Source organism: Galeopterus variegatus, unplaced genomic scaffold (assembly GCF_000696425.1).
Source record: "Galeopterus variegatus unplaced genomic scaffold, G_variegatus-3.0.2 Scaffold3576, whole genome shotgun sequence".
Taxonomy (NCBI): domain Eukaryota; kingdom Metazoa; phylum Chordata; class Mammalia; order Dermoptera; family Cynocephalidae; genus Galeopterus; species Galeopterus variegatus.
This window is the reverse complement of record NW_007729687.1, coordinates 51865-66552: the sequence shown is the minus strand read 5'-3', so window position 1 is coordinate 66552 and position 14688 is coordinate 51865. Positions and strand designations below refer to the sequence as shown.

The window sequence follows — 14688 nt, the reverse complement described above, 5'->3', positions numbered from 1 at the left end:
CTCAGCCAGTGAGCGGGAACCGGTCTGTATGTGGGATCCGAACCCTCAGGCGGGAGCGCCGCCGCGCTTCCCAAGCGGCGCACTATCCAGTGCGCCACCGGGCCGGCCCCTGGTTTTCATTTCTTAAAGTATTTTCATAATGCCACTCCTTTGTTAGTAGTTATTTAATCAGAAGTCTTCAATCATATGTATCTTGTGATATAAGAAAATTGAATGGTATTTTCTATATTTATCCTAATATGTTCTTTGTGCTTGGACAGAAACCATACTATTGATCTCATATGAGACTGATTTTATTAGCTCACCTTCTCTCTCTCACTTTTTCTTCTTCCTTTTCCCCTCCCTCCTTTACTACTTTAATATTTTTAGAAACGAGTAAGATTTCTTGTAAAATTTCAGACCTTGTTTAAATTCTAAAACGAGTAAGATTTGTCATAAAATTTCAGACTTTGCAGCAGTATATAAAAAGTGGTAGTTTCATCTTTTTTTTTCCACCCCTGATCCTATTCTCCTGAACCACCATATTTTTTTATTCTGTTACCCTTACCTGTTGGTTCTATTCCTTTCTTGGTTCTATTAGTGGTAGTTTCCATATAATGGTTCCTGTATAGTGTTTAGCAAATAACAGACCCTCATATATTTTGTTGAATGAGTGAGTGAATGGAAATTGTAGCTGTATGCCTAATTCCCTTATGATCCAGTCTACTGGTATTTTAAGCATGGCTGTGAGCCTTCTTTTGAAGAGTCAATATTCTCTTCCCAATCTATGAGTCCAACATTTATGCATTCTAATATTTGACATGCTTATCCTTTGAAATGCTTTTCTGTAAGGTGAAAATATTTTTTCATTCTAAATAGTAATTTAAATTTCTTTTTTTTCCAGCTGCCTTTGCAGCAGTGTTGCACTGGTAAGGTTGTTTTTTCTCCTATGGTATTTTATGTTTATAATTTACCAAAGCAACTTTCCATATATTTAAAGGAATGATTTCAGCATTGATAATAATAAGGATGTATATTACATGTAACCGAATACTCTGTAAAAGCAGTTTAATTGATAAATCATGTCAGAATAATATAGTTTTTTAATAAAAAAGAGATCCATTATTAAAGAGGCTATATTTGAGCCTCTACGTTGCTTAACATTAATAGTACTCATGTTGAGAGGAAGATTAATTTTTTTAATCTTCTGGATAGAAATATGAATTTCATTAATTTGACATTTCTGAAATGGTAGCCCAATGACATTTACAGTTAAACTATACTTTTATTGTACTTCACTTAAAATGTCATTCTGGTTCATTTTAATTTTAAAATCTAATTTGAATGTGTTTTCTTATAGAGAGAAATTTTAGTAGAAATGTGAGACATACTGAGTGGAAACAAATATGAATACCATTGCATTTGAGTTTTACTGTAAAATTATCTGCAAATTTATAGTTGCTTTTAGATTTGCTTTTAAAAATAATAGTGTAAGCTTCAACGCTGTTGCTTTGTTGTTTTGTTTTCCCAGGAGCCATATAACGCACCTCTTTGAAAATGATCGTCATTTTTCTCACCTGTCAACATTGGAAAGGGAGATGGCTTTTCGCACTGAAATGGTTAGTTTTCATGTGGTATTTTATTGTAGTGCATTAGGAATCTAAACAATTTAAAACTTTATATCGTGGAAATTTTCAAAAAGATGTTCCAAAGTAGAAAGAGTAGATGGCTCTTTCCCTTCCCATCTCCCAGCTTCAACAGCTGACAGCATGCAACACCCCCACTTCACCATCTCTTTTTAAAGGAAATCCCAGGCATTACATCATTTCATCTGTTAATACTTTCCTACGTGTCTTAAGAGACAGACTATTTTTGTTAATCAGAGTACTATTGTCACACTTGAAAACAATTAACAACAATTCCTTAATATGATCAAATAAAAATCAATGTTTAAACAGCCTGATTGGCACTTCTTTTAAAACAGTTCGTATGTTTGAATCAGAATTCAAACAATGTGTACACATTGCATTTAGTTGATGTATTTCAAGTCTTTTGATCTATAAATTCCTCTTCCCATTTTTGTTTTTTTCTTTTCCTGCCATTTATTTGTTGAGGTATCCAGGTCATTTGTCCTGTAGAATTACCAAAATAATTCATCTTGCTTATTATGTTCTTTTATAAGAAAGACTTCAGACAAATTAAATTTAAGAGTTTAATTGAGCAAAGAATGATTCGCAAATCAGGCAGTCCCTAGAACCAGAATAAGGCTCAGATTTATAGACAGAAAAAGAAAGTAACCTACGGAAAGCAGAAGTGAGGTACAGAAACAGCCAGACTGGTTGCAGCTTGGTGTTTGCCTTATTTGAACACAGTTTGAACAGTCGGCTGCCTGTAATTGGCTGAGACTCGGCTGCTTGTTGTAAGAATAGGTTACAGTCTGTTTACTCACCAAGTTAGCTTTTAGTTCACTATGTCAGCAGAAACATTAGGCCAAACTTAATTTAACAATTTCTCTGTCCCAAGTTTCCTGAAAATTGATGGAACAGAGTCTTGATGGCTGAAGATTTGACTTTTTTTCTGGCAGGAACATCTCCTAGGTGGTGCTGTGTGCTTCCTACTTTACCATACAAAGATGTGCACCATATCTGGTTGTCTCACTTTCTGTGAAGTTAAGATGAATCATGGCTTTAGGTATTGTCATGCTGATCCCTCCATTGTAGCCTAGCCACTGTCCTAGGATTGGGTCAGTTATTTCATTAGGATTGTCAAGTAGTGATTATTCTGTCATTTTCCCCTACATTTATTAACTAATTCTTCTGTAAAGAACTTTCCTACTTTATTTTAAAGTTCTTCTATAAAGAAAAACTTCTGTAATTCTTCTATAAAGAACTTTAAATAGGCTTACTTATTTGGTTTCTCTGAGATACACTTCATAGAGGAAAGACAGGAAAATGCTTGATTCTTTTTATTTACCAGTCTTCAGAAAAGTGAATTGGTTCTTTAGCATCTTGTAGTGGTGACCAATGGAGTGACTTCTCTTTCTTTTTTTTTGATTATTGAGATACATTTTACTGTTTTTATTTTATTTTATTTTTTTAATTTTAATTTTTGTTGTAATATGGTTGATTGTCATATCTGTGGCGTACAGAGTTGAATATCAATACCTATGTGCAATATATAATGCTCAAATCAGAATAATTAGCATATTCAACAATATACAGTGTGTCATAACTTTTCATGACACTTTACCAGTTCCTCCCTTACCTCCTTCCCCTTTCCCACCTCTAGTGACCTCATTTCTCCTTTTGAAAGTTCAACGTATTATTGATTGTTGTTTCTTTCTTTCTCTGTCTTTTTCTCTTTTTGTTTCATTTATATGCTTACATTTTAGCTCCCACTTAATGACTGAGGACAGAGTGTTTTTCTTTCTGTGTTTGCCTCATCTCACTTAAACTGATTTTCTCTAAGTTCATCCATATTGCTGCAAATGGCAATATTTCATTCTTTTTTATGGTAGAGTAGTATTCCATTATGTATATATACGACATTTTCCTTATCCAGTCTTCTGACCATTGACATTTAGATTGGTTCCAACTCTTAGCTGTTGTAAATAGAGCTGTGATAAAAATAGGGGTGCAGGTATCTCTTCTAGATGATGCTTTCTATTTCTTTGAGTATATACCCAGCAGTAGGATTACTGGATCGTATGGCAGTTCTGTCTGTAGTTTGAGGAAGCTCCACACTGTTTTCCATAACGGCTGCACTAATCTACAGTCCCACTAACAGTGTAGAAGGGTTCTCCTTTCTCCATGTCCTCGCCAGCAATTTTTGTTCTCCGTCTTTTTGATAATAGCCAGTCTAACTGGGGTGAGATGATATCTTAATGTGGTTTTAATTTGTATTTTCTTGATGCTAAGTGATGTGGAGCATTTTTCATATGTCTGTTGGCCATTTGTGTATCTTCCTTTGAAAAAAACCTATTAAGCTCTTTTGCCCATTTTTTAATTGGGTTATTTATTTTTTTACTGTTAAGTTGTTTGAATTCTTCATGTATTCCAGGTATTAATCCTTTGTCAGATGCATAGGAGTGCCTTCTTTTGAAACAAACATTATGATCTGATGGGTTTTAACATATTTTATGAACTTTCCTATTTTTAGCTGGTGAAAGCTCTTGCATTTGGCTTTGTGTGCCCATGACATGACCTCACTAGTATTCCATGGCTTCCTTATTTCAGGTACTACAAGGCATTTCCTCCTTAGACCTGGCATCAGCCAGTGTTCTAAGAGCCCCAATTTTTTTCATTGGCAAATGGTATTTAGAGACCACAATCTTAGTGCTAGAGATACTCATTGGAACTAGATTGGGCATTGTGTCTAGCCTTTTTTAGTGAACAGAATTAGGAAATTTTTTTAAAAGAGAAAATAAATCATTAATTTACATTCCTATTTTTAAATTCAAATTTAGGATTGATGTTTTTTACTTATCTAATATTAAATTTGTATCTTTTCTCTTAGTCTGAAAATCTTGGTTTCAAATTACTTATTACTAGGAATAAAAGTACCAAAGGTTTTGTTAAAAATATGATTACTGAAAATAGTTTAAGAAGTTCTTGCGGTTCGTTTTGACCTTAGTATATATTCTACTAGGGATGTACAGTAAAATTACTGTCTTAAATTACTAGAAATACTCTCTCGACTTCATCAGTAGTTAATTCCTTTCTTTTATTTTTATTTTGCTGTTTAGAGATTTTTAGATTTCTGTTTTATAAGTAAATAAGACATTTACGTAATTCCACAATCAAACCAACAAAACAAGGTAGGAATATTTTCTTAGGGCTGCCATAACGTAATGTGACAAGCTGTCTTAAAACAGCAGAAGTTTGTTCTCTTATAGTTCTCGAGGTTTGAAGCGGGACATTGAGGTGTTGTCAGGGCCCTCTTCTCTTGGGAGGTTCTAGGAGAGAATCCTTCCTTGTCTTAGCCTCAGCTTAGCTTCCTGTGGCCGCTGCCAGTTTTGGCATTCCTTGGCTGTTGGTGCATCACCCCAGTCTCTGCCTCCATCTTCACCCGGCCCTTCTCCCTATGTGTCTGTGTCTGTGTTGAAATTTCCCTCTTCTTATCAGGGTACCATTTGTATTAGATTCCGAGTCCACTTTCATCCAGTATGACCTCATCTTAACTTGATTACATCTGCAAGGACCCTATTTCCACCTAAGATCACATTCACAGCTTCTGGTGGATGTGAAATTTTGGGGGACTCTACTTGACTCAGTATAGTAGGAAGTATAATTCTAAAAATAGTGATATGAGAGCTAAACATCATAGTATCAAGACCATTTTTTCTTTTTCAATTAATATCTGAGTAGGAAAATCACTTTTTGTTTAGAGTTTGGCAGCTAATTGTACTGGCTACCAGGGCTACTCTAGTTAATGCTGTAGAGAAGATGGAGTTTGCACCCTGTGTTTATCTGTCTTCCTCTATACTGCCACTTGTACTCCCTCCCTAGGCTTCTAGTCCTTTCTTGTTTTTTGTCCCATGAATTACTCCACCCTTGCTATCTTTCCAAAGTAGCATGTCAAGCTAAACAAGTATCTCTTTCTCTCAAAACAGGACCATTACCGGTCCCCCCACCCCCAGCATCCCCCGTCTCAGGGTTCTTACCTTATGCTGAACTGATAAGAGAAAAAATGATCTGTAAAATTAGTTGGCATCTGAATGGAATTTATATGTAATGCATCAGTGTATAGCCTTCTCATCACATTTGCATTTTTGCACGTAAATCTGGAGGAAAGATGACTGATAGTGTTATTTTGGAGATTCATATAAGCAATTGGGGGAAGCATTTTTGGCTTCGAAGTATTTCTTGGTTCATGGTAAATTTTAATTCCATAGTGAACCACTCACTGTTCATAAGATAGCTTTTTCTAGCACATATTGTGAGATTTTCTTAGATGAAGCATGCTGAATTATATTATTTTTTTAAATGTTGAAACTATTTTTGAAGCTATTTTGCATTCAGTTATTTTTATTTAAGATAAGGTTATGTTAAAATATATAGTTTTTCACAACTTAAGAAATTATCAGTGATCAGAAACCTGTGAAATTAATTGTACTTATTACTTGCTTGATTGCTTTGTTTTTCAAAAGCTGTGTATTTTAAATATTTTTTAAGCTGAAAAGAGGCATGATATTTATGTACCTTTTATTATAACTGGAGCATATCCTTATTTCAGGGACTTTATTATTCCTACTTCAAGACTATTGTGGAAGCACCCTCATTTTTGAGTGGAGTATGGATGATTATGAATGATAAACAGACTGAGTACCCCCTTGTTATTAATACATTAAAAAGATTCAATCTTTACCCTGAGGTAAGTTACTTTTTCTAATTGTGACTTTTCACTTTTTAATTTTATTTTATTTTACTTTTTTATTGGTTATGAATATTCATGAGATACAAAGCTGATTGTCACCCCTTGTGCCCACGATGTGGGGGCCAGATTCATACTGGCGGTATACCCATTACCACAAATTGCATTTGTATCCTGTGTCCCCTACCCAGTTATCCCCAACCTCCCTCTTTTTTGCATTAAAAGCTGATTCTAAATGTAAGGTAAAATTTAATATATTAAATTTTATTTCATTTTTTAAAAGAAAATATGTATCTTCAGAAGGAATATGGAAATAAGATCATTATTGATTTTGGGGGGCTTTAATTCTGTGGGAACTATTAATTGTGACTATGTGTTTAGAAAATGTGAAAACTATGTAGATTTGGTGTGCTTGTAGGGATTATAGCATCCTGGGGCACTATTACTTTTATATATTGTTTGCCAAATAATGTTTCTTCCCTCTCTGGGGTTCCTCATTTAATTGAATGCCTGTTCATGGGATGGGGCTGGGGGAAAAGGGGCCTGCCCAGGTGAGGGAGGAAGGTGGTGATATCAGTGACTTGTTTTAGTTTCTCCTTTATCCTCCCTTCCTTCATTTGAGGAATCCCTAAGCATTCTCCAGGGCCTCGCTGAGATGTGGCTTCCTCCTTGACTTGATTTGAGGCTCTCCTATGAGGTTCACCTCCTCACATCCCCTCTTAGCATGCCTGATGACAGGGCCCTGTCTGTCTTATCCTCTGCTTAGCACCAGCCCTTAGTGGGCTCTCTGTCATTCCCCACACACTTGATTTGAGGCTCTCCTATGAGGTTCACCTCCTCACATCCCCTCTTAGCATGCCTGATGGCAGGGCCCTGTCTGTCTTATCCTCTGCTTAGCACCAGCCCTTAGTGGGCTCTCTGTCATTCCCCACATAGTGAGAGGAGTCGTCTGGCTTCCAGATCAATGAGTTTAGCCTGATTGATTAATGAGGAGATGGAGGTTACAGACAAATAACCACAAAGTTTCAGTGTTTTCTCACTAATGCATTGCTTATTGAGTACTTTCTAGAACTGTGGACACATTGACTTTACAGAAATGGGGTCACATGGCACATATTTTTTTTTAAAGGTGCCTTTTGTCTTTTAAGAATATTTATAACCGTCTTCCTATGTCATTTTTCTTCTGTAGCATCATTTTTAATGGCTATCTGTATGATCTGCCATTGTCAATGTAGCCCATCTTTTATGGAAATTCTGATTGTTTTTAACTTTTTAAATATTTTAATCAAAGCTACAGTAACCATCCTTGAAGCTCAATCTTTACACACATCCTTTTTTTTTTTTTTCCTTTTTGTCTTTTTTACTGACCGGTAACGGGATCGCAACCCTTGGTGTCGCTCCCACACCGCACTCAGCCAGTGAGCGGGAACCCGTCTCCACATGGGATCCGAACCCTTGGCGGGAGCGCCGCCGCACTCCCAAGCGGCGCACTCTCCAGTGCGCCACCGGGCCGGCCCTACACACATCCTTTGTTAAACTACAAATTTGTTGATATGGAACTACTTAGTTCAACAGAATATATACTTTAATGATTTTGGTACATGTTGCTGAAATGCCTTCCAGATAGATCGTACTAATTGAAACCCCACTGGCAGTGTTTTTGAAAATGTTTTTTTACCTGCATCCTTGCTAGTTTGATAGACAAAGAAATTGAAATCACATGATATATTTTACTCATTGATATATTTTTCAAAGCTATGTAGTCCATATGATGCATTTCACTTTTAAAAATATTTACTTGTTTATGCCTCTTGTCTATATTTCTATTGAAATTTTATAAGAGCTCATTTATTATACACAGGATGGTAATATTATGCTATACGGATAAAACATTTTCCTCAGTTTTTGTTTGACTTTTAGCTTTGTATGTGATGTGTATGTATGTTTTCTGTACAGAAATATATCTATGAATTTTTAAAATTTATCATTTTTCTTTCATATGTACTTGTAAATGCATAGTGTGGGTTAGGAATCTAACCTTATATTTTTTCCAGGATGTAACCTTATATTTTCTATAACCTTATATTTTATGTAACCTTAACACTCTGATGAGTGGTCCATCCTTTCACCACTGATTTGAAGTACTTTTCTTACACAAAATTATTATACATATATCCTTACATCAGGTTTTTGACTTTGTGCAGTGTTACCTTAGGCTGTGGTCCCAGAACATGGACTTTGAGAGGGAGACTTGTGTGCAGGAAGTGTGTGGGGGGTGCCCTTGGGGTCAGTGCCTGAAGGCAGTGAAGGAAGCAGGACAAGGCAGGAGGAGGAGTTGAGCTGTGACACAGTCACAGCAAAGGCCTCGCCAGTCCCCGGGAGCTCAGGGCTGGGATGGTGTTGCAGAGTTGTCCTTCCCTGAGGCAGTTCCCAGGGGCAGACTCAGCTGAGAGCTGTCAGCCTCCAGCCCTCCCAGCAGCGGCAGCAGCAGCAGTGGCGGCAGAATGAGTGCCCCTCCCTGGAAGGGGGGTCTGGGTGGCTCACACCTCCACCGCAGCGGCACTGATCCGTCTGGCTCTTCTTGGGCCAGTATCATACTATTTTCATTATTGTACGTAGTGAGTTTTAGTCTGTTAGGCCATTCCCTTCAGTTGTTTCCTTTTTGGTTTTTTTCTTGATAAGTTTTAGACACTTGGGATTCTGATTAGGATAGTTTTATGTTTATGAATTAATTTGAGGGAGAATTCACATTTTGAAAAATTAGCTCTATTCAAGTAAACACAGTATCTCTCTATTTGTTCAGATCTTTTATGTCCATTAGTAGAGTTTCATAGCTTTTGAAAACACAAATCTCGCATGTTTCTTGTTATATTTTATTCTTACCCCTGGATGAAGTGTCAGAGACTAGCCAGTGAAGAATCTGTGTGGGAGAGTCAGAGCCTCATTTTACTAGATTTAAAGGGAGCCAAGTGGATGGTACAAGAAAGGAAAATTTTATAATTATCAGAATATCTCAAAAAAATTCTAGCAATGAAAATTGTTTATGATAATTTCTTTTTTTTTATCATTTTGAGTTTAGAATAATTAATTTCTTATGTTGTCTCTGTTTTTCTTAAACAGGTAATCTTGGCCAGCTGGTACCGGATTTATACCCAAATAATGGACTTGATTGGTATTCAAACCAAGATATGTTGGACGGTTACCAGAGGAGAAGGGCTCAGTCCTATTGAAAGCTGTGAAGGTAAGTTTCTTTCTGTAATATTTTCCATTTATCTGTAGTAATATAATAAACTTACCACAAACTTGCCCAGCATAATAACTTTACCCCAAACTTAGTGGTATAAACAACAATCATTTTTATTATGCTCATGGATCCTCCAAATCAGGAATTTGAGCAGCCTATGTAGCAGGATTGGGTTGTCTCCGTGATGACCAGGCTTCTGCTAGTGAGACGCAGATGGCTGGGAAGACTGGAATAAACTGGAGGCTACTTTCTTCAGTGTTTCGCTTCTGGGCTGGGTGATTGTGAGGCTGAGCTCAGCTAGGACTGCCAGTTGGGACACCAATGCGTGGCCTTTTCGTGTAGTCGGGCTTTTTTACAGCAAAGGGACCTTAGGGTAGTCAGGCTTTCCCTTTGGCAGTTCAACTCTCCAAGCTGGGCACTGCATGCCTCTTATAACCTAGCCTCAGAAATCACTTAGTGTTGCTTCTGCCACACTCTGTCGAAGCAGTCACAAGCCCAGCCAAACACAAAAAAGGGCACAGGCCTCGTGCCTCTATAGGAGGCCTAGCAGTGAGTTCGCAGCCCTGTCTTAAACCCCCCACAGATACTACCCTGTTCTCTTTTATGTTCCGTAGTAGTGTCATGTTTTCATATGAGAACCAAGGCAACTGTTTAATGTAGCTGGAAACCGTTTACAAAATAACCTTAGTCTAATATAAATTTCTAGACACATAAAGTAATTTGTGGTGAGAACATATGTTTTGCTTATTTTTAAAGGACTGGGAGACCCTGCTTGCTTTTATGTTGCTGCAATTTTTATTTTAAATGGACTAATGATGGCATTATTCTTCATATATGGCACATATTTAAGGTAAGAGATATTTTATGTATTTATAAGATATATAAGAATAACAAAAGTAGTTGATTAGTTAATAGTTAATAGGTATTCATTGATTAACTTATAGCTCAGTTTACAACAATGTCATACCTGATAACTCCTTGTAGTTATAAAATTATTTCACATTTGCATGATTTCACCATTGGCAGGGCCATCCACACTTAAAATAGTTCAAGGGGATTAAGTAGAACATGTTGGGATACTTGATAAATTTTAAATATTCATAGGCATTTGAGCATAAACAATATATATTGTTTACATAAAATATAAGGGAAAAGACCACTTATTATCAAATGATATTAATGGCTCTTTGCTAATATTAAATAGAAGTATATTTTATACATATATTTAATACTTGGCCTGATTTACTTTACAGTTGAGTAGCATTCCTAAAACTAAAAGATTGGTGCATTTTAAAGTTTTTAATGTTTCCTTTTTTTTTTTGACAATTTATCACATTATATACATTTTTGAACCATTTTACTTTGAGTGTATCTTTAGAATTTTTTTCCTTACTGCATACTGATTCTTTGTAGTACAAGAAGTATGAACATAAGTATATGATTTTCACCATGGGATAGAGTTGCCCTCTATCTGTGGGGTCCACATCTGTGGGTTCAACCTACCATGGAAAGGAAATATTTGGAAAAAAAAATGTCTGTGCTGAACATGTACAGACTTTTTTTTTCTTGTCATTACTCCCTAAACAATATAGTGTAACAACTGTTACACAGCATTGATGTTATCTTAGGTATTATAAATAATCTAGAGGTGATTTAAAGTATACAGGAGGATGCATGTAGGTTATATGCAAATACTACATTTTATATCAGGGACTTGAGTGTCTCATGGATTTTGGTATCTGTGGGAGGTCCTGGAACCAGTCCCTCTCAGATACTGAGGGATGACTGCAATATAGTTTGAATCTGCTGTTATCCCATTATCTTCTTTGATTTGGAAATGTGGCATTTTTAGTTTAATACCGCAAAGGTCTATTAAGCTTCTAGTTCACTGTTTGAGTATATAGCAGTTATTTGATAAATATTTGTCAAATGAGGAAGCTGTTAAAAGATCAATATAAAATATATTTGGCTATAAATTTAAGCCACTTTGATATTAATATTTCTGACTTAGTGCCAAGAAAGTCTTTTTAATTATTAGGGAGACTGAAATGAAAATGCATGATTAAAAGATGGTGTGAAGGATTTTGTTGTTGAAACAAGGTACAGAGAAATAACTTAACCAAAAGAATATGGTAACTAGGACAGGAGGCTGAGTTGAGGGAAGGTGGGCCAGTGTGCCCATATAATAATGAGCCAAAGAAAGAGAAACTTGGTGGGATATATTCATTTCATCAAGTACTGCCCATCTGTCTTATGGATAGCTTTTTGACATTTGGGAGATTAGATTTTAAGTAAGAGAAGTTGAAATGTGAAGCATGGTATGATTGCTAAACTGCTAATCTATAGTTCTACTACTTTTTTATTGAAAGAAATTCTGAACATTCATTAGAGTAAACATCTGTATTGAAGGTGTAGTATCTGCTGAAGGGAATACACAGTTCTGTTTTGGTGGAGGGGTTCGTGGTCGTTTAGGCCCTCACCTGAACTTCCTCATTCGTTAGCACCAACAGTCCCAGGTAGGCAGCTTTTTCCCTACGTGGGTGGGAGGTGTGTATTCAGTTATTCATTGCTATGGGCCAGATGTGTCCCTCAAAAGTTCATGTATTGGAAACTTGATCCCCAAGATAACAGTGTTAAGAGGTGGGAAATCAATTATGGTATTTGAAAGGTTGGGCCTTGGAGAGGTGATTGGACCCCTTTTATGCAGTGATGGGTCGATGGTATAATGGGTTGTTGTGGGGGGACTGGTGGCTTTATAAGGAGAGCACATGAAAGAGATGTAGCTCTTGCCACCCTTGCTATATGATTGATTGCCTGTATCACCAGGGAACCCTGCAGAGAGTTCCCACCCAGAGGAAGGCCCTCACGATGTGTGTTCTCTGGATTGTTGACTTCCCAGCCTCCCAAAATGTAAGAAATAAATTACGTTTCTTATAAATTACCCAGTCTCAGATATTCTGTTACAAGCAACAGAAAAAGGGCTGATACATTCAATCAACACGTGTATTAGTCAGTTTTCTATTGCTTGTAACAGAATACCTGAAACTAGGTAATTAATAAGAAAACAAATTTTATTTCTTCCAGTTTTAGAGACTGGGAAAGCCAAGGTCCAGGGGCATATCTGGTGAGGGCCTTCTTGGTGGGGACTCTGTACAGAGTCACATGGTGGCACAGGGTATCCCATGGTGAGGGCTGAGGAAGAGCATATTCACGTGCTCTCCTTATAAAGCCACCAATTCACAGCAGTGATAACCCATCAGGACCCTCACAATCCAGTCACCTCCTAAAGACCTCCACCTTTCGACAGTGCCACAGTGGGGATCAAACGTTCAGATCATAGCAACATGTAAAGTATATACCAAGTTTTTAAATTTAAATTAAAATTTTTTTTTCAAGACTGTATTTGGGCTCAAGAGCATGGGAGTGGAGTGGAGTTGGGTGGTATATGATATGAGAGTGGTGGCGAGATGTGTGTGAATGGAAGATAGAGAGACAGCAGGGAAGGACAAGGGGCTTGGAATTCTGGAGGCAGAAGAAATTTGTTCTGTGTGGAGGGGCTGCCTTAGTTCAATCTTGGAGAATTGGGGATTTGTATAGGTGGAAATGAGCAATGAGGGGAAGAGCATCCCAGCGAGAGGCAAAGGTGGGAAACCTGGGATGTGGACAGTGGGTACTGAGCAGTCAGTTGAATGGGATGCATGTTCTTGAGGGCTCACTGTGCAAGATGAAGATTGGAACAGTGGTTGGGCTGGATGTTGAAAGTCCTTCATGCCCGGCTGGTTTGAAATCTATTCCCAAGAAAATGAAAGAAATCAGAAATTTGACCAGTAGAGGGACAGGAATCAAGCTGAGCTGTGATCTCAAGCGACCCTTGACTTTCGCCTGTCTCTGAAGTAGAGCAGTGGCTTCTCCAGCCCGGTGGTTGTCAAACTGCAGGACATGACCTAGGACGTTTTAAAACCAACTCAGTGGGTTGGGTCCAGCAGCTTTTTTTTACATGAAAAAGAAAAGAATACAAGTGTAAGTAACAGTAACACATGTAATGAGGATATATAGAGAGAAACTTGTTTGTTTTTACGTGTGTGTGCTGACTTGTAATGTAAAGTCTTACTTCTTATTGTAGTTATAGTGTTAAAAAAAAAAAAAGTCTGTAGGCTGCTGCTTAAAGGAGGCAGCATGTAGCCGACTGACGCGAGGGAGCAGCTTGCGCCTTAGAGCGTTGGGGTCTTTCGCAGCAGCTGTCTCTGTTCTCCCAGCGTCCAGGGCTGCGGCTCGTTTTAGCTCCCTCACTTTACTGCTGTGTCCCAGCTGGCCCCTTCCGTGTTGCCCAACTCTCGTGCCCCACGGTGCTCTGCGGTAGTATCGTCATCTTCGTTATTCCAGCTCTCCCTTGGCTGTGTGTGGGCTTTTTCTGAACCCTGAATAACCCCTCCCCAGAGGCACCCTCAACTCAAGGTTCTTCGCAGCAGTACCCATCCCCAGATGAGCTTGTGGTTCTCGTGTGTATTCTCAGGAAGCCTAGACTCTTCCATTGCTCCTGAGGGCCGATGTGTAAACTGCACTCCCACCAGGTCCTGGTGTACAGTGTGTGGAATACCTCAACTCAAGGTTCTTCGCAGCAGTACCCATCCCCAGATGAGCTTGTGGTTCTCGTGTGTACTCTCAGGAAGCCTAGACTCTTCCATTGCTCCTGAGGGCGGATGTGTAAGCTGCACTCCCACCAGGTCCTGGTGTACAGTGTGTGGAATAGAGGCTCATGTCACCTCATTGCCATCAGTTTTTTTCATTGCATTTTTAAATGTTTTTGACATGAAGCATTTTTACAGGTCTCTGATGATTACTAGTTAGTTCTTAATGTTTTCTTGCTTGAGTTTAGTTACCCTTCTAATTTTATGAGTGTGATAAAGCTGCAGACTTCTTAAAATATGGGTTAAGAATAAAGAGGAGGATATCTAAAATTGTGTTTAGAATCTTTTTTATAAATTGTGTTATATATTGAGAAATAAAAGTTGAGATTTGTCTAGCAGGTTAGAAATTTGCAGACAGATTGAGTGTGACATTTTTAAATCCTGAAGTATATTTGTTTTTAAATA

At 37.6% G+C, this 14688-nt stretch overlaps 1 protein-coding gene across 1 annotated transcript in view; it reads left to right on the top strand.

The window, feature by feature from the left end:
- Positions 1-885: 885 nt before the first annotated feature.
- Positions 886-14688, top strand: part of LOC103601070 (probable C-mannosyltransferase DPY19L1) — a gene marked incomplete at its 3' end in the record, with an annotated part of 64219 nt that continues 50416 nt past the window's right edge. Inside the window, exons 1-5 of the mRNA XM_008585451.1 lie at positions 886-908; positions 1511-1598; positions 6214-6351; positions 9472-9592; positions 10352-10445. Of these exons, the coding sequence (XP_008583673.1) occupies positions 1578-1598; positions 6214-6351; positions 9472-9592; positions 10352-10445 (374 nt within the window). The remainder of the gene's footprint in view (positions 909-1510; positions 1599-6213; positions 6352-9471; positions 9593-10351; positions 10446-14688) is intronic.